We start from the raw sequence: 20757 nt of genomic DNA, 5'->3' as shown, positions 1-20757 counted from the left end.
TAAATACAGAAGATGATGGTGATAATGATGATGATTTTTTAAAATAACCCCCCCCCCCCTAAGACCACATACCTTGGCATAGTTTACTGCAGTGCTGCCAAGGGCCATAGATATTCCAATAAAACTGCTGAGGTTTATCTTCAATGGGGATATTGAATGTGTATCGAACATCAGGGTTATATAAATTACCCACTGATAAAACCTAAGAGGGAGGAGAAAAGCATAAGGTGAAAAGAATTATCTCAGCTATTACAATTTAGAAGAACAGTATTTATGAGGTTTTCATTTTAAAGCGAGCTGTTTCTAACCTGAAGAACTATTTCTTGGTCAATACGGTATGTAGAATTGATCCTTTCAACGGGGGTGTCTGAGCCGCTGTATTCTATCACCGCATTTCCAACTTTGATTTCCTTCTTAAACATGCTGACAACGTAGTCTCCGTTTAATATGAAGCCTTCGTTACTCGACAATGCTGTGCAGATAGAAAGAACAACAAGCAGGCACACGGAATCAGCGTAATCTGCTTGCCTAGATAAGAAAGGAGGTTATTCGAAAGCCATCTAATTTACATAATGCTCAAAATGAACTCGGGGATGTCTATCTCCAGAAGCAACCAAGACAGAACAAGACTGGGAGGGAACCAGAGACCGCCTGCACTGATTTATGTACTCCTTATTCATTTTGTTCCCTTTATTGCTTCTGTCTCACTGTCCCTTCCTGACAGAAGCCCAAAGCAGCCAACAGCAAAACCAAAAGCAACTAGATTAATACAAAAGTATCAGGCTGTCAATATAATGAAACCTGGCAGACAGGAAAACATAAACCAAGTCAAATTCAAATTCAAGTTGAATTCCTTGCAGCGCTGGTGTCCCCATGCTCCCATACTTGACCTCATTTGTACAATGATGGGAGCTACTTCTCCATGTTGTGATCTCACTGGGGATACAAGTGTGTGTGTGTGTGTGTGTGTGTGTGTGTGTCTAGTTCTCCCACTTACTGCAGCCTAACCCCTGACAGCTTTCCACCTTGGCAATACAGGCCAAAGTCCAAAAAGGCTTCCCTACTACCCCTAAACAATGACTTGGAAAATCAGCACAAATCCACCAAATAGTTGGAAATCCCGAAATAATTAGCCCCTACTAAAGGCTGTTCTTCAGGTAAGCAACAGTAGAGACCAATTCAGTCAGTCACTGCAACTCAGGCAAGGCAAAGGTGATTGCACCACATTTTGTTCTTTGGCTGCTGCAACCGAGTAGTTGTCAAAGGGTTGTTGTGGGCACTGGCTGGCCCTGTTTGTTAAGGAGCTACTGAAGTCCCTGAATGCAAGATGCAGCTGGCATAGCGCTTGCACATGCTCTGCTTGGAAAGATTCCAGGTTTGATGCCCTGCATCTCCAGCCAGGGTTGCAGCTCAGTGGTATAAGGAAGGACCATGGCTCAGCGGTAGAGCAGCCACTTTGCATTCAGAAGGTTCTAGGTTCAATCCCAGGCACCTCCCAAGTTGGGAGTGGATAAAGTCCTATCAGAAATCCTGGAGAGCTGCTGCATAGGCAATACGGAGCTAGATGATCAATTGTTTGACTCTGCACAAGGCAGCTGCCTGTGTTGCAAGCTCTAAAGTAAAAGGTTTTCTGTATCAATACTGTGGAGGACATGCATCTCAAGCTTGGAGAGAGGGAGTTATTAAAAAAAAGACAATTCTGGAATGGTGGAAATTTGAAAGGGTGCAAATATGGAGGGATATGTCAAGCTCCTCACAGTGAAGTCAGGAGAACCAGCAACCATAAAAAGGTGCCTGATTCCTCCTTCACGTTCCTGCCGGACCCTGATGCCAGACGTGGCATGATTGGCTACAGCCCTTGCACTTCAAGTGATGGGTGCTGTAGAAACACCTGCCTCAGGAAGAGGAAGACCAGAAGCACCAGGAAGTGGGATGACAAAGGTGAGAGCTTTCCCCTTTGTCTCCCACAGCTTCTCCTCGTCCTGCATGGACACAATTTTTTATCCTGCCACTGCTCTTGCAGATGGCAAGGCAGAGGGTGGCAGCAAAATGTGTAGATCTGGCACTGTTTACTCCACACAATCTGGGATGTGGGTGGCGCTGTGCTCTAAACCACTGAGCCTCTTGGACTTGCCAATCAGAAGGCTGGCAGTTCGAATCCCTGTGACGGTGTGAGCTCCCGTTGTTCTGTCCTAGCTCCTGCCAACCTAGCAGTTTGAAAGCATGCCAGTGCAAGTAGATAAATAGGTGCCGCTGCAGCAGGAAGGTAAATGGCGTTTCCATGCGTTCTGGTTTCCGTCGCACCAGAAGTAGTTTAATCATGCTGGCCACATGACCAGAAAGCTGTCTGTGAACAAACACTGGCTCCCTCAGCCTGAAAGTGAGATAAGCGCAGCAACCCCATAGTCACCTTTGACTGAACTTAACTGTCCAGGGGTCCTTTACATTTTACCTTACTCTACCCAAATACTGGGACGTGGGTGGCGCTGTGGGTTAAACCACAGAGCCTAGGGCTTGCCGATCAGAAGGTTGGCGGTTCGAATCCCTGCAACGGGGTGAGCTCCCTGCTCCTGCCAACCTAGCAGTTTGAAAGCACATCAAAGTGCAAGTAGATAAATAGGTACTGCTCTGGCGGGAAGGTAAACGGCGTTTCCATGCGCTGCTCTGGTTCGCCAGAAGCAGCTTTGTCATGCTGGCCACATGAACCGGAAGCTGTACGCCGGCTCCCTCGGCCAATAAAGCAAGATGAGCGCCGCAACCCCAGAGTTGTCCGCGACTGGACCTAATGGTCAGGGGTCCCTTTACCTTTTACCTTTACCCAAATACTGCATTTAAGGAATGCAACAGAGGCATCCGTTTGGCCTCTTTTTCAAATTTCCCTGGACCGTGCTTGCTTCAGATTCAAATACATGTATCAAATAACCACAAATCAGCAAACATGCACGTGCTCATGTACAAAATCTGGAGTCTACAAGCATGCAGCATACCAAACCCCAAGACAGAAATTTCTACTATGCTCATGGACACAAACGTCTATATCCTCTAACGACAACCCAACCTTTGACACAACCAGTACAGAGACACTTCAACACTCTCCCTAATGCAAACGTGAACATCCCACACCTGTACCAGTTCATTCTCTCTTATCTTCCTACATAGCACACACTTGTAGGATGGAAGTCAACTCCGCCACACAACACCTTGATTTAGTTGTAAAGAAATACTAAAACAAGAGGATCTAGTTAAAACATCTACAGCTGACCATCCAAATGGGAGATTCAGAGGTGTTTGGCCAGCACCGTATTTTGCGTTTTGCTTCATGCCAAACATGAGCAACACACCAAAATGTCAAAAAGCTTAAAAGTCTAAAAGCTTTCTCTAAAAGGGACGGTTTCCTGAAAACAGCAGTCTGCTGCACAAATTCACACTAATGCGATTATGTAGTTAATTTCCTAAGTTAGTTTCCCCACCATTTCACCCATCACAGCTACTATATTAGCCCTAAAGGAGTACTCAAGTTGCACAGAAAGGAAGGTGTTCTCTGAAAAGGCCTGCAAGAGATAAAAAGCTATCACACTGCAAAGGGACAAGGAAGGGGAACTTTCAAAGCACACAGAATCCAGCCACTGTTGCTTTTCACGCAGGGGTGGGCTCTTACGGTGCCAAATGACACTGAAACCCACAACAAATCTGAGTCCTTCCTCTCGCGGGAGGGTGAAGTAGTCAGACAAAAAAGGTACACCTCTCAGTTGAAGATGTGGTTGGATACTTCCTAAAGCATGAATGTCGCCTTTGACACAAACAGGCCACCATAAGAGGAAATAAGACACTAGCTTCAAGTAAGACACACTGGATTAGGTAAGAGTCGCGCCGCTATCTTAATTATGCAAGGAAGTCTTTGCCAAGCTGTTACCCAACAGATGTTTCTGACTACAACTCCCATCAGCCCCAGGCAGCACAAGGCTGATGGGAGTTGTAGCACAAAGCATCTGGAGGGCACAAGGTTGGCGAAGGCTAGCATAAGGTATATTAGTGGCTCCCCATTTGTGGAATGCTTCCCCCATGAGGTCCATCTTTAGGCACCAGGCAAAAACATTCCTCTTCAACCAGGCCTTTGGCTGATTAATGTTCTACAGCCTTTTAAATGTGCTTGTGGGAGCAGGGGGCTATTGCTTTGTTGCTTTCGTTTTACCTACTTATTTTTGTCTTTATCTTATATTTTTACTTTGTGGGCCATCCTCAGATCTTTTGATGAAAGGCAGAATAATAATAATAATAATAATAATAATAATTAATAATAATGCTGCATTTTATTAAATACTTCTGAAGGCAGCTGTGGGTGAGTTTCCTTCTTTTGCTCCATGCTAGGTTTTGATTGAGATGGAGCTAATACACATTTTTTGCTACAGAACCATCAGGACTCAACATCCAGCACAAAGGAACTTTGCATCAGATGACCTTTGAGTTCTTTCCATACTGGAAGTCCTGCGTTAGCCCAATGGAAATATAAGCACGTCAAGAAAACAGCATGGTTTTGCCACTGCTAACAAGCGCCATGTCTTACCAAGGTAGTTATCATCTTCTGGTTTCCCTGAGTAACTATGCTGCCGCACATCGATATTTGTAGCACCAGCTGGTATGCGTATCACAGTGTTATAACCTGGGGAAATAAACTAGAAAGTCAAGCTTGTCATGCATTTGTATCCTCTTCTTTCCTTTCCCCCCCCTTCTAAATCATCTTAGTAAAGAGGGGGGGAAACCAATGTAAAAATGTGGAGCTATATCAATTAAATTAGTTGTTTGGTGCGATCACAAAGTAGCAAGAAACTCACATTTCCGGTAGCTAAAGGGAATTCCTGCTTATTATAAGTGTTAGGTGTTAAGGGGTTTTCCATCCTGGTGCTCTGCCCGGGTAAAGTTTTCTGCGACTGATTCTTACCATAGTGCACCGTGTTGAATGTCCCTGCAATGGTTTTGCACGAGGAATTGTCACCGCCACACACACCGCACTTATCTCTCCTGGCTTTCGAATTGAGCACGTGATCACATCCAGCTTGCTTTAGAGAAAGAAAAGTTCAGAACTAGATTGAACAAATACGGAAAACAGGATAGCGTTTAGCAGGGCTCCAAATTGAAAACATGCATCTGCCACCGAAGGCCTCCGACTGCCTCGCTCATTCGTTTCTTTTCCAACGTGCTCTGTTGAAGCTATAATTATAGCCATCTTCCAATTAGGACTTGAAAAACGAGTCTCTTCCAGGCCCGCCATGTGAAGAGCAAAACCACTTAGCGTGGCGGGGAGAAAAGGGGGGGGGGGAGAGCTAAGGAGCGGTGGGGGGCAGGATTACACCGTGGTTAAAAGTCACACGGACGTGGGATAGGGTCATTATCAAAATGGCATTTGTGTATTTATTAAGTATTTGTAAACTGCTCTTTTCATAAAAGCATACTGAGGGGGAGCACAGCATGCAAAGTTATAATAAAACGAACAAAAGCATCCATTAAGACATAATTAAAATATCAATAAAACAGTAAATAGATACTGGAAATTCATATTGTGAAGGCCTGACTAAACCACACAGTGAAGTGGAAATGCCTAAAAGAAGGCAAGGGTGGTTCCTGTGGAAACACCATTGGCAAGGCCTGAACCTGCCACACTATAGTCTTGGTTCCCAGTGAAGGCCAGCTAAACCTGAGGGAAGTGGGAAAGCATCAGATGTAGGGCCATCAGAAGATCTCAGTGATCAAGGCTGGGCATAAGGAGTCAGGTGGTCCTTAATGTAAAGTTGCTTTTTCCCAGGCTTTGTATTTTAACAAATGTTTTTTCCTGTTTTAAATTGTTTTGACTGTGTGGGAGGTGGGGCAGGCTGGGTAAGGAGGGGGACACGGCACAGGTGGTAAGTAACCTGGCCATGTGCCAGACCTGGGGAATTGTGGTTGTGCTGTCAACCAGCCCTCGGGTCTGCGGCTGCTGTATGCCAGGTTGGCTCGGAGGTTGGCCATGATCTGATTGTGGATGAGGAGGCCGGTCTGGTCTGTATCACTGAGACCTGGATGGGTGAGCAGGGTGGAGTTGGTCTCACCCAGCTGTAAGGTAATGGTAAAGGACTCCTGGACGTTAAGTCCAGTCAAAGGCGACTATGGGGTTGCGGCGCTCATCTCACTTTCAGGCCGAGGAGCTGGCATTTGTCCACAGACAGCTTTCCAAATAATGTGGCCAGCATGACTAAACTGCTTCTGGCACAATGGAACACTGTGACAAAAGCCAGAGTGAACGGAAACACCATTTACCTTCCCACCACAAGTATTTATCTACTTGCACTGGTGTGCTTTCGAACTACAAGGTTGGCAGGAGCTGGGACAGAGCAACAGGAGCTCACTCCATCGCGGGGATTCAAACCTTCTGATCGGCAAGCCCAAGAGGCTCAGTGGTTTAGACCACAGCGCCACTTGTGCCCACCTGGGAACTTGGTGTAGCTTCAGGGCATACTTGAAGGTCGGGGATGGGGAGTTGCTGTGGTGGAGGAAAACTCCAGTCAAATGCAATCAAAGACTGGTGAGGGTTCATCATTGAGAATACCTAGTGGCAGTGAAGAGAGCGAAGAAGGCAGGCACTCTCAGGGAAAATGATTTTCTAGATCCATTTCAGTCAGGGGTTAGGTCCAATTTTGGCACGGAAACTACAATCCTTTACTTTAATGGTAGAGGAAGCAGCAAAATCTGTTATATGATTTAGATGCCGTAGGTTCTGTGGAGTTCATATCCCACAGATCCATTTTGGGAACTGACTGGCCTGTTTCTCCCATCCAAAGTGGATTCTGTCTGGACTGTATGAAGCCTCTAGGTGCTGGCACAAAGCCAACACACAGGCATGCACCAGGGCCCCACAGAATCCATCCCTATCATGGCTATTATGTGGGGAATGAAACCTCACTCCTCATACACTTAAAACCCCTCATTATTTTGTGATTTGGGGCTTTGGCAAGATACACCAAACGCGGTTGTTAAGGCAGCTGGGTAATACAAAACAGAACCCTAAAGGGGATATATTACAGTCTAAAGCAGATAACAAGGCTCTTGGGTTTAATTTAAGATAAAGAGTATGGAATAGAGCCTTTAGTCCTGATTAGGGCTCCCAGGCCTTCCCATTTGGCCCACAAAGCCATTTAGGCCAAGTCATGCCCACATGCCCTATATCTGATGTCATATTTGCAGAGCACTATGCAGAAACTGGTCGTCGTGAGCACAGGTGACTGACTGACCGGTGGCGCGCCCACCTGTGAAACCTGGAGGAAGGCCCTCAGGATCCAACTCATGGAAGAGGAATGAGCTGGTTCCTCGAAGAGCGTTAGCCAGTTAAACCGAAGGAGGCTGTATTTACCCGACAAAGTCCTTGTACACAGATGTCATTTGTGTCTGGGCCACAAGGAGTGCCATCAATAACTCTGTCCCTGAGCTGATAATACGCCGTGTTTCCTGCCACTCTGCAGAAGAGCTTGCACCTATCTTTCATTAAAACTGCCAAGAGAAAGAAAGGAGAGAGAGGAGAAAACCAAGTTAATTTAGTGCTGGTTGCTTACTTTGTATGGTGAGAGAACACTCTTATTCACTCTCCCACAACTCTGAGCTAATGTCCCTTCCCTCACAGGTCAAAAATCAGATGCCAGCACCGCCTTGACCAAATGAGGCACTCATTTGCCCAGCTGGGTTGCTCTCAGCTCAGTTGCCATGGCGGCAGCAGGTTGGTGGCGGTGGTGGAGGGGCCTATGGCTGCAGGCAGGTGACTGATTCTACTAGGCCAGGTGGTAAAAGTAAACTGGACAGCAGAGGCAGCGCTCCAGTGAGGAACAGCGGTAGGAAATCATCATGAGGCGGCTCCCCACAAATTCCTCCTTAGACTGTCATTTTGTAAGGTTGAAATCACTGTATCCTGAAAATCTCTAGAGATCTTGCCTGCCTTCATTTGACAGCCCCCCACTCCCAATATTGTAACTTGCTATTTAAATAATGTAAGGGAGCTTTTGTCAGACCAAACTAGCCCCATTAATGTCTTTTCTGTGGGGGCAGAGACACCTCATGTTAAGGCTTTGCTCTTAAAAATTGTGGCAGGAATCAACCCTGGGACTAGGAACAATACACAGAATTAAGCTCCAAGGTTCCTTGCATCTAGTCCACAGATGAGGGACCCATTAAACTTGAGGGCTTCATTTCCTTCATGGCAACTTCTCAGCTCCTGGACTTGGGCTTCCCCACCCTGATCTAACTGCTAGATTGTTTTGATATACTTACTTCCACTGTATTTTGGAACCCAGCGCACATTAGGAGGTAGACCGTTAATGTTAAAATGCTTCCCATCAAAGACTGCACATTGCTCATCACGGAAATCTTTCTTTTGCTTTGAACATGGTTCAGTGTTGCAGGATTTAAATTTCATTCGGCGTCCCACACAGTATTTTCCACCATTTTTGGGTCTTGAAAAAAAAAAGAGATGGGATAAGTATACAGTTACAAATGATAACATTAATTAATAAAACCCAACGCTCTCACACAACCCATCCATTTTTTTGAAGCCTTGACTAGTTCTTTGATCCTTTCACTTCTTTCCATTTTTTAAAGCCCTACCACAACCTTGGTTGCATCAGACATACTGATAGCTGTGATGGTACTCTGTCCCATGTGGTTTAAGAGACAAAGAAGAAGTGTTGTGCCCACTCACTCCTTGCTTCCTTCTCTTGTGTGCCTAATGCCATACTTCCAGGGTTTGTCAGACCAGAGTTTCTTGTTACATCTAAACCAGGAAACTGTGTTTTAAGCTCTTTCTAAAACCCTGGCTTTCAAACAAAAATCAAACCAGGTTTGTAACATAGGAATAAATTCAGGGTAACATTATCATAATCTTTCTATTGCCACGAGCATTTCAGCTTGCTAGACGGAACAATACCCCCTCTCTTCCCTCCAGGTGCTGTTCTGGGGCTTCTCCCAACCCCCCCCCCCCAGAGGACAACACTTTTTCTCAAGTCTAATAGGCCAGTGGTTCCTAAACCTCCCCCTATGGACTGCTTGAAAATCGCTGGGGGTCTTGGAGGACCACTTAGCTGCTTTTCTGCCGGTTGTCGCACTTACAATGCAATGTGCTAGGTACTGTATAATTTTAAATTGCATTTTTGTTGCTTCTTTTATTTCTTATATATTGTGATTTAATGTATTGCAATTTGAATTCCATATAATTCAAATTATAACCCAATAAAATGAATGCATGAAATGAAAGCAGCAAGAAAAATCCAATAAAAAATCAATATGAATATTTAATGCAATGGATGTGCCATCTCTCCCCTTCAGCCACAAATCCGCAGACCACTTAAACAAAGCTCACGGACTACTGGTGGTCTGTGGACCAGTTTAAGAACACCTGTAATAGTCCATTGGATTGAGATCATTATGTCTGAACTGGTGTTGTATGGTCAGGATTTCTCAGCACAGAAGAAGAAGATGAGCTATCTGAACTGACTTCAGGTCTCCAAAATATTTTTGCCACTCGTGGCAAACACAACCCACCAGCCTTGTATGACATGCCTACAGGAGCTAATATTTCACTGCTTGCCTAGACTGATACAGATTACCAGGCAGGCCACAATATACGGGTGGTGGGCTTCATTTAGAGTGATGGGTCACACACTGTGCAGACTGGCTCCCTGGTTTCTGAACAGAATTAGAGAGAGCTGCTTCGTTCTGATTATGAATCACTAACATGACCTTCCAGTATTGTTATAAGGATTGATGAGGTATGAACTGTCAAGCATGTGGGTGTTCTCCTTGCAAAACAAGTTTGCACACTGCATTTCATATGTGACAGCACATACATACCATTCCCCAAGCGGAGATGATCTGTGCAGAATAAAATGTCACAAATAAAGCCGTGTTAAGACCAAGAGCCAAGGCACACCAGTCACTTAATATGAAAATCTGGATTGAAAACAGTACACAGTCTGCTGGACTATCTTGGTTCTCAACAAGATACTGCAGGATCCATCTAAGAGCTAATTACATGACAGGAAATATTTCCTCCCCTTTATTGTGAAAAGCTAATAAATTAATCCAAAACTGTTTGAAAGAAAATTAGGCTGCAATCTTATGCCCAGTTTCCTAAGAGTAAGCTATGATGAACTCAGTGGGATTTGCTTCTCAGTAGGCATGTACAAAGGTCCGTATAGTTAAAGCTATGGTTTTCCCAGTAGTGATGTATGGAAGTGAAAGCTGGACCATAAAGAAGGCTGATCACCGAAGAATTGATGCTTTTGAATTATGGTGCTGGAGGAGACTCTTGAGAGTCCCATGAACTGCAAGAAGATCAAACCTCTCCATTCTGAAGGAAATCAGCCCTGAGTGCTCACTGGAAGGACAGATCCTGAAGCTGAGGCTCCAATACTTTGGCCACCTCATGAGAAGAGAAATCGCCTTGGAAAAGACCCTGATGTTGGGAAAGATGGAGGGCACAAGGAGAAGGGGACGGCAGAGGACGAGATGGTTGGACAGTGTTCTCAAAGCTACTAACATGAGTTTGACCAAACTGCAGGAGGCAGTGGAAGACAGGAGTGCCTGGCGTGCTCTAGTCCATGGGGTCATGAAGAGTCGGACATGACTAAATGACTAAACAACAACAACAACTAGGCATGTACAGATTTTTTTCAAACCAAGAACAAGTTTTTGTGAGGATGGAACTTTTATTATTTGAAGAGAACAAGCAACCATGTATGGATTCCAATCCATACGAAACTGGGTTTGAAGTCTGCTCACAATAGGTTTTCAAGGCAATACCATTTTCCTGTGCAATTTTTGATGTCAGAGGCAACACACTGCACATATGGTACTGTCACAAACCGCAGGAAGCTGGGCTTTGCTGCCAAGCTATCATTCATCAGCTTCACGGTACCATAATGAAGCTTCCTTTCAATCAGGTTGTTGGGGTTAAAACATACTTACAGCTCTGAAATTGATTTTTTTCATTTCCAAACTAGCCCTTTACCACTCTAACAAATTTTATGAAAACTTTGAAGCCGTTAAGGCTTCGTACTAGCTTTCTCAGCAGCAAGCAGAGACAGATCTAAACCTGGCTCGATGTACTTTGAAGCGGAAGAAGTACCCACTGGCAGAAAGGGTATGTTCCCAATTAAGTACTGTCTCCAATATTGCCATGCCTTGTTCACAATTGCCATTTGGGACATTTCCTTTTCTTATACAATCAAATTCCATTCTGTTTTTTCAATAGATATCTGAAATGAAATCTTTTTCTGCATTCAGACAGTTGGAAAGACTCTTGGGTTATCAACCCAAACTTTCTGCTCTACAGCGGGAAAATATAGGCAGCTGTAGTCAGAAGGTTTTCTAGACTCATCTTAAGCTAAGGGACTTGGCATGAGAGCAACATGAAGGGACAGGAGGTGACACAGAGTTCTGATTGTTTGTGTCAGGGAAACAGCCCCGGCACAACCTGTTTCTGCTCCCACTCCTGTGGCCAGAACACCAGTGCTAGCAGGCATTCATATTTTGCATACTAGGGGACCTCTGGGGGCGTTTACTGGTGGACCTCCCTCGGTCAATAGAATGGCCTTTATGCCAGTGGTGGCAGTGTGGGTTAAACCACAGAGCCTAGGACTTGCCGATCAGAAGGTCGACGGTTCGAATCCCCGCAACGGGGTGAGCTCCCGTTGCTCAGTCCCTGCTCCTGCCAACCTAGCAGTTCGAAAGCACGTCAAAGTGCAAGTAGAAGGGAAGGTAAACGGCGTTTCCGTGCGCTGCTCTGGTTCGCCAGAAGCGGCTTAGTCATGCTGGCCACATGACCCGGAAGCTGTACGCCGGCTCCTTCGGCCAATAAAGTGAGATGAGCGTCGCAACCCCAGAGTCGGCCACGACTGGACTTAATGGTCAGGGGTCCCTTTACCTTTACCTTAAGAACATATAGCCCGGAGCAGTGTTTCCCAAACTTGGGTCTCCAGCTGTTATTGGACTACAACTCCCATCATCCCTAGCTAGCAGGACCAGTGGTCAGGGATAATGAGGATTGTGGTCCAACAACAGCTGGAGACCCAAGTTTGGGAAACCCTAGCCTGGCGGCGTCTCCAAGGAAGTACAGGATTGCTCCCTTAATTTTTTTAAAAAAACAAAAAAAAATCTATAGCTAAAACCACGGAGAGCAAAAAATATTAAAAAGATGAAAGAATGCCATATAAGAAAGTCCACCACAACAGACGTCTCAGCTGTTAAAGTGAGTTTATACTTCTGCCATATTTACTCCAATTTTACTTTTACTGTTGAAATTATGACCATTGTTTTAATTTCTGCTTTTATTGTTTTGCTGTGACGCTATCCTACTTGCCAGTTTGTAAATCAGTTATGTCGAAGAGATGGGATACAAACATTTTAGACATATACGACGTATATGATTGCCGACATAGATTTGCAAACGGTGGTCGAGGCCAGTCTTGCTTTGCTGAAAGCGTCTTCCCCATGTGGCATCCAGTAAGTACACCAATCCCATCCATCAGTGGCTTATCTTAAGCCTTTTTTCTACCTTGGGGACTCAGCAGAGCATCGCGGTGAGACGGGGTCTGCTCTGCTCATTCCTTTGATTGCTATGAAAGCATAGTCTGCTTGCAAAGCCACTTACATCTTCTTACAAAGAGCTGGTCCGTGTATGTGTCAGAATAAATTCATTTTAAATAAAATAAAAAAGAACCACTGGCAGCAAAAGCTCAGGATAAGGCTGTGAGTGTCTTGGGCTTTATGAGCACCATCAAGTTTAATGGGGAGGCAGCACTAAGCCAGGGAAAAGAGGCTTCATTTGGTTTCCTCCTCCATTTCTTCTCCCAGCTCATTCTTCGCACCATTGTCCTTCAACACGGCCAACTAGGGATGAGTGAAATCTGCCAATTTCTATTTTGTTCCATTTCTCGTTTTTCCAATCTTAAGTTCAGTCCCCAATATTTCCTCACCAGTTTGCAACTCCTTTTTCTTTTTTAAAAATAAGTCTTCATGAAAAACCATCTGCAGTTTAGGGAAAGAATTTCTCCTAATGTACACATTGTTGAGGGATGTGGGTGGCGCTGTGGGTTAAACTACAGAGCCTAGGGCTTGCCGATCAGAAGGTTGGAAGTTTGAATCCCCGTGATGGGGTGAGCTCCTGTTGCTCGTTCCCAGCTCCTGCCAACCTAGCAGTTTGAAAGCACATCAAAGTGCAAGTAGATAAATAGGTACCACTCCGGCAGGGAGGTAAATGGCGTTTCCGTGTGCTGCTCTGGTTCTCCAGAAGCGGCTTAGTCATGCTGGCCATATGACCCAGAAGCTGTATGCCGGCTCCCTCGGCCAATAAAGCGAGATGAGCGCTGCAACCCCAGAGTCGGCCACGACTGGACCTAATGGTCAGGGGCCCCTTTACCTTTACACATTGTTGTATGTAATTACGCATATTTCTTACAAAGCATCCCCAATATAACTTGTTTCCCCACTAAAATAAGCATATTTATGCACACTCATTATGCATTTGCGCATTTCTGCGTACTTAACTTGGCTAGACAACCGCATTGGAAAATTCAGAGATGTGTGAACTTTTATAGATGGCTGTGGTTCGGTTAGCATGTTGATTCAGAAAGTGAGAATTTGCTATGTTTGTCTTGTATATGTGAATGGAGTCCTATTTCTCCCTCATGCCTACTGCTACACCACACCCCCAAGGGCTTTACAAAATCTACTGACGTATGAGAATGAGAGCAGTCTATGGTTGCCTTGTGAGACAAAATCACTTACAAGTATTCAAAAGTACTATTTGGCCCAAAATGAATATGACATTAAAAACAAACAGTATTTTAAAAGAAATTTGCACTCTAGAGAATTCCTGAAGTGGCTTCTGATTACACACACACAGACACACACACACACACACACGTCAGTAAATTTAAAAGGAGTAACACAAAAATTAAAACACAACAGCAAACTGAATTAAAAAGCTTGAGAAAGTTCAAACAAGGTATTTGACTGATGCCAAAATTAGATCAGACACCATGTGACCCTCTCTTGTGGAAGAACATTCAACAATTGACGCATTACTTCTTCTCATTCTGCTTATTTGAGATCAGTCCTGATTAAAAATCTTCATCGTCAATTGTATGACTTCCACAGCTGGAAACTGAGAACTGAAATTCCCAACACAAAAGAAATTTGTTTTAAAGCTAAGTGACCTAATTGGCCAGTTTCAGTTTCATAAGCTGGTCATAATGCAGCTACAAATCAGACTATGCACTTCTCCAAATCCGGTGATGTAGCTTTCGTTCAAAAAAATACGCCAAAAATGAATATTTTAAAGAAAAAGATGTGTATACAGAAGCATGTTTCAGTGGAGAATATTGAAAAACATACAAAATGTGTATTTCAGAGTAAGAATATATATAAAATGAAGATAATTTAAATGCAAAACGAGGATGGATTATACATATAACTGAGGGCTAAGAAATAGGTTGATCCATCCATCCTTAGATGAAATACTTCCTTGTGACATAAGAACAAGAAATCATCACAGGTGATATCATATGGTTTACTACAGCACTAGAGATATCAGCATTTTAGCAACCTTTTTTTCATTTTGGGAGGGAGGCCAACAATGGCTGTTACTCTTCCATCAGTAAGCTTGACAGTTGGTTAGCACTCCTGTACTTACTCAGGCCTGTTGCATTCCCGAACAGCATTTTTTATGCCCCCACCACATGTTCGTGAGCATGCGCCAAAGGGACTCCATGTGCCCCATGCTCCATCCGTCATGGATATCTCTCGCTCTCTGGGAACACAGTGGCCATATTTGCAGTGCTACACTCCAGAAAGGGCAATAGAAAAAGAAAGAGTTTCACAACATTGTTTCATTGCTATGATCTGGATCCAAGCATTCTAAAATGAACCCGAGATACTACTACTACTACTACTACTACTACTACTACTACTACTACTAATTTATTGTTTATACCCCACCCATCTGGCTGGGTTTCCCCAGCCACTCTGGGCAGCTCCCAACAAAAGACTAAAAATACATTAAAACATCAGTCATTAAAAACTTCCCTAAACAAAGCTGCCTTCAGATGTCTTCTAAACATCAGATAGTTGTTTATTTCTTTGACATCTGATGGGAGGGCATTCCACAGGGCAGGTGCCACTACCGAGAAGGCCCTCTGCCTGGTTCCCTGTAACTTTGCTTCTCGCAATGAGGGAACTGCCAGAAGGCCCTCGGCGCTGGACCTCAGTGTCCAGGTAGAATGATGGAGGGTGGAGACGCTACTTCAGGTATACTGGACTGAGGCTGTTTAGGACTTTAAAGGTCAGCACCAGCCCTTTGAATTGTGCTCGGAAACGTAATGGGATCCAATGTAGGTCTTTCAAGACCAGTGTTATGTGGTCTCGGCGGCCGCTCCCAGTCACCAGTCTAGCTTTACACCTGAATGTGATGTTGTCAAACTTAGCAGGAAAAGAAATTGTACCTGTCAGAACACAATACTAGAGATCAACCTTCTCTCCTAACCCAAGTTGTGCAGGGGGCATTTTCCCGTTTACTGTGATGTGGGGAGCTGCATTTGCCTTTTTGCTGCTGCTCAAAATCTGGTTGTAACACTATGATAAACTGGTATTTTCCATCCTACTAAAATGAAATTCTTCTACTCATTATTTTATCGAGGGGGTTGGTTAAACTATGGTAAGTGTGGATAAGCCAAGATAAAGATATTGTTTCAGGTGCTGACTTGTTCAAAAACACGTAGTTTAAACAAGCCACAGTTTTTCAACTTCAAGCATCACAAGGAACCAAAGTTTGCTTAAAAGCAGAAGTGGGTGCTTTCAATGTTCTCTGTCTGGTGCATGGAAGAGGAGAGGGGAGGGCACAATCTTGATGCTCGTGTAGCAGGAAACTTCAGTTTCCCATTGTATCTGAACCAGGGCAGTCAATTTATAATCAGTTTTTAGTTATGGATTAAGAAGCTTCCACTCCCATCAAATTCTACTGCAGATATGAATGAGTTTTGAATCTCTGAACAATAAAGGACAATCAGTCTGCTGAGGACAGTGGAGTGACAACTCCCCAAGTAATTGAGTTCTGCTCATTTGCTGATCCAGGATGAGAAGCGAAAGCTGTTACAGCTTCTGAGGAAAGCAGCCTGGCTGATTTTCTGATCACAGGTTAGATGTCACAGTGCGTAGAAAGAAAAGATGCATCTGAAGATCAGGCATGTTGAAAGAACCTCTCAAATACTGAAGGCTAAAAAAAAAAAAAGATGATGTAAATAACAGGGGTGGGGAGGAAGGAGAGAGTGGATTCATGTCTCTGCCCTGTCAAGCTGGATGCCCTAGGCACAATATGTTCCCCTTCTGAAAAGATCCTGCACCACTTATGTGCAACCACATCACTCCCAGCGAAGGGGAAGCTCGGAGAATTTAAGAACGGCAGCATCAATTCCTACGCTAACCTTCTGCAAGAGCACAGAGGTTCTGCAGCTGTCAAAATAAAGATACACATGGCATCAATATAGACAGCGCTATCCCCAAAGAGGAACATCTTGCAGAACAGCTGCCATGTGCAGTGAAAATATTGAATAGCAATCGCGCCGCGCAGAACAGACCAATTTGGCTTGAGAGCGCCTAGAACTCACACGACGCGGCACGTTTTACACATGTTTGAGCCAGCAGTGAAAGGCGGAAGCCTCACTGGAGAAAACTGGTGTAATCCAACGATGGCAACTGCAGGTGAGTGCTACATCTAGTTGTGTGAATCAGATGAATCTGAAATAATGCTGATTTAACAACAAAAGCAGAGACATCACCTTGCCAACAAGTTCCATATAGTTAAAGCTATGGTTTTCCCAGTAGGGATGTATGGAAGTGAGAGCTGGACCATAAAGAAGGCTGATCGCCGAAGAATCAATGCTTTTGAATTATGGTGCTGGAGGAGACTCTTGAGAGTCCCATGGACTGCAAGAAGATCAAACCTCTCCATTCTGAAGGAAATCAGCCCTGAGTGCTCACTGGAAGGACAGATCCTGAAGCTGAGGCTCCAATACTTTGGCCACCTCACGAGAAGAGAAGACTCCCTGGAAAAGACCCTGATGTTGGGAAAGATCACAAGGAGGCACAAGGAGAAGGGGACGACAGAGGACGAGATGGTTGGATAGTGTTCTCGAAGCTACCAGCATGAGTTTGACCAAACTGCGGGAGGCAGTGGAAGACAGGAGTGCCTGGCGTGCTCTAGTCCATGGGGTCATGAAGAGTCGGACATGACTAAATGACTAAACAACAACAACAACCATGGCATGACCACACTTGAAATATTGTGTACAGTTCCGGTCGCCTCCCCTTAAAAAGGGTATCGTAGAGTTGAGAAAGCTTCGGAAAATGGCAGCCAAATATGGTCAAGGAGATGGAGCAACTCCCCAAAGGTTACAACATTTGGGGCTTTTTAGTTTAGATCGGGGTTTCCCAAACTTAGGTCTCCAGCTGCTTTTGGACTACAATTCCCATCATCATCTAATGCTTCTAAAAGAGGATTAGGCAAATTCATGGAGGATAAGGCTAGCAATGTCCCATGGCCATGCTTGGAGGCATTACGGCTCACGTGTTTGGGGTTAGCAAGAAAGAGTCAAGGAGCTGAAACAAACCTTGCCCTGGCCACATTCCGTCCCATCAGCCCATGGCGTGTGTTGAGTCCGACATCCTTTATGTGCTCCATCAGCATTGATGCACCAGAGTCTCCTGCACTGCTTCTGCTTAAGTGAGTTCAAAAAGTCTCAGCATTACTGAACAGCCAACCCAACATACATCATAGCCCAGAGACATAGTTTAGATTATCTCCCTGGTGTTGTTACCATCGTGTGTAAACAACGAACGCAATAAAGCAGGGGAAGATGACTCGGGCTCTGGCTGCAAACGTAGAAGCTTTCTGCTTAAGTGCCTTAACCACGGATTTCAGCGGCCGGGTTAGTAGCCAACAGCTCAGTCCAAACCTAAGATTCACTCGGGTGGGAGAGTTTGGATTCAGTGGATCTTGGGTTTCCTGGCTCAGCTGGGGCTTTGCTGTGTAAGACACTCACCCTGGCTCAGCTGAGGCTCAGCCAGGGGAACTTAAAGCATTAAAGCGTCAAAAAGGGAGTATTCTAGGGGCAGGAGAGAGCAAGGAGAGATCAGCAATATCATTTGCTGATTTTAAGATCAGCAATATCATTTGCAGTATGGAGCCCCTGAAGCGTAGAAAGAAAATCAGGTTGGCAATCACAGTTAACAATGAGACTGTCTTACATTCCAACTCTATTACTATTAAAATATGTGGATAAGCCATTTCCCCTCTGTGATTCCTAATTTGGAACAATTATATAAAATTTTAAGTTCTTCCTGTAGCAGCATGCAGAACCTGCTCTAGGTCAGAATTTAGTGATATAAACAGGGATTTCTGCGACATCAGTCCTTCCAAATCCTATCATGTTTCCTCTCCCTTCACCCGGCAAATTTAAAATTGGGCACAAGTTTTACCACATATTGTGCTTGTAGACTGAAGTTACCTAATATTGCCTGTAAGCTTAAATGTTGCTACTCAAGCAGGCCCCATTTACACACCTACCCAGAGGCATCTCTCACATGGCTGTGTAATGAACATGAACAACCCAAATACAGGGACTGGGCAGACTGCATGGATTTCCAACATCTGATCAGCACTCTGTAAGGAAGTAGGGTGCTGACTGGGTAAGAAAGGTCCACAAGATTGACCCGACCCATTCATTGTGGCATTCAAACACATACAGTATTTGCTATTGGTTTTCTTGCTGCAATTTTATGATTTTAATGTTAGTATATTAGAATTCGAAATTCTAATTACTAATTCTAATTCTAAATTCTTGTAACGTCCCTGGAGCCATTTGGTGAAGGGTGGTCTGTAAGTATTAATACTACTATTACTACTACTACTATTAATAATAATAATAATAATACCACAGCCATGTGAGAGGACCTGGGAAAGTGGTTTTCCTGTGTGTGTGTGTGTGTGTGTGTGTGTGTGTGTAAGACTCACACTGTAAAGCTTCGAATCCAAAATGACTGAAAGGCTGCAATCTTTTTCAACAACAAGGATTTGTCTCATTTAGGAATCTCACATACAAAACACATGCATGCATCTTATTCAAAATGTGCCTATCAGTATTTCATACTCAAAGCAAGTTTGTTTTTTTTTAAAAAAAGTGTTCTTACCATGTAGGGGCAAACCTTAGCTCCAGGCCCAAATATTAACTCACACTGCTTATTGACATCATATATGTATCCTGGAAGTTGTTGAGGCAACGCATACTTTCTCGGTGAAGGTTCATCAAGCAAACACTCCCCATAACCAGTGCTAGAATGAAAAATGTGACATTTATCTCCACAGCTGCACTTGAGAAGTCGGTTAAGATCATTCTAAAAATCTCTCAATGGTTAGTGAATAGAGTATTATTAGCACGGAATAGTAACATACAGCATAAGGCCACTTAAGCTTACCAACCCTCATAAAGCCCATTTATAAAAAGAGTAATCTATTAAAGGACCACAGTCGTGTCATAAAGTTGCTTCACTGCATGATAACCACTTGCTCACAAAGACCAACAAAAAATTAATTTTGACATAATATTTCTGTACAGTGGTAAAAAGGTAAAGGTACCCCTGCCCATACGGGCCAGTCTTGACAGACTCTAGGGTTGTGCGCCCATTTCACTCAAGAGGCTGAGGGCCAGCGCTGTCCGGAGACACTTCCGGGTCACGTGGCCAGCGTGACAAAGCTGCATCTGGCGAGCCAGCGCAGCACACGGAAACGCCGTTTACCTTCCCGCCAGTAAGCGGTCCCTATTTATCTACTTGCACCCGAAGGTGCTTTCGAACTGCTAGGTTGGCAGGCGCTGGGACCAAGCAACGGGAGCGCACCCCGCCGCGGGGATTCGAACCGCCGACCTTTCGATCGGCAAGCCCTAGGCGCTGAGGCTTTTACCCACAGTGCCACCCGCGTCCCTCTGTACAGTGGTACCTCAGGTTAAGTACTTAATTCATTCCGAAGGTCCGTACTTAACCTGAAACTGTTCTTAACCTGAAGCACCACTTTAGCTAATGGGGCCTCCTGCTGCCGCCGCGCCGCCGGAGCACGATTTCTGTTCTCATCCTGAAGCAAAGTTCTTAACCCGAGGTACTATTTCTGGGTTAGCGGAGTCTATAACCTGAAGCGTATGTAACCTGAGGTACCACTGTAACTTATAGCAGTAGAGAGGGGTTTAAGAGGTGCACAAGGCTGTCTTCTAAAGGCTGGAACCAAAAGTTAAGTGAGAGTGGAAGGTAAAAATAACATCCTACTCTTCTCAGTTCCCCCCCAGCTGCCAATAATAATAATAATAATGATGATAATAATAATAATAATAATTTATTTATACCCCGCCCATCTGGCTAGGTTTCCCCAGCCACTCTGGGCGACTTCCAACTGAATATTAAAAACAATACACATCAGACATACGCTATGAGGCCAACCCTCCCATCTAGCAGTCATCATTCCACAATTAAAACAGAGAACCTAAAGACAGCGTAAGCTGCCTCAAATCACCTGTCACCCTCTTATGCTGATGAGAAACTGCCCGAGAAAGAAACTTTGATTTCTTTATTCTATAAAGTAATGTACAGTTGCAGAGTTCGCCTTTTAGGGTTGGAGAATATTGCTTTTAGACTGGCAGAAAG

The 20757-nt window shown here is 44.4% G+C and overlaps 1 protein-coding gene across 7 annotated transcripts in view; it reads right to left on the bottom strand.

The window, feature by feature from the left end:
- Positions 1–20757, bottom strand: part of ADAMTS9 (ADAM metallopeptidase with thrombospondin type 1 motif 9) — a 136751-nt gene that overhangs the window by 79562 nt on the left and 36432 nt on the right. For 6 of the 7 annotated variants that reach the window (XR_003705384.2, XM_028719490.2, XM_028719491.2 and 3 more), the window contains exons 10-18: positions 19258–19399; positions 17679–17786; positions 14708–14853; positions 8290–8471; positions 7382–7518; positions 4940–5057; positions 4565–4660; positions 309–472; positions 73–202 (exon numbers count right to left, since the gene is read on the bottom strand). Coding sequence is in view for 6 of the 7 variants with exons in the window: in XM_028719490.2 (XP_028575323.2) it covers positions 73–202; positions 309–472; positions 4565–4660; positions 4940–5057; positions 7382–7518; positions 8290–8471; positions 14708–14853; positions 17679–17786; positions 19258–19399 (1223 nt within the window). In the remaining variant the exon portion in view is untranslated. The remainder of the gene's footprint in view (positions 1–72; positions 203–308; positions 473–4564; positions 4661–4939; positions 5058–7381; positions 7519–8289; positions 8472–14707; positions 14854–17678; positions 17787–19257; positions 19400–20757) is intronic. The other variant, XM_028719489.2, reaches the window with a different exon arrangement.

Source organism: Podarcis muralis, chromosome 2, assembly GCF_964188315.1.
Source record: "Podarcis muralis chromosome 2, rPodMur119.hap1.1, whole genome shotgun sequence".
In the NCBI taxonomy this organism is placed as follows: Eukaryota; Metazoa; Chordata; class Lepidosauria; order Squamata; family Lacertidae; genus Podarcis; species Podarcis muralis.
Note: the sequence above shows the minus strand (reverse complement) of the source record. Positions and strands in the feature narration are given on the sequence as shown.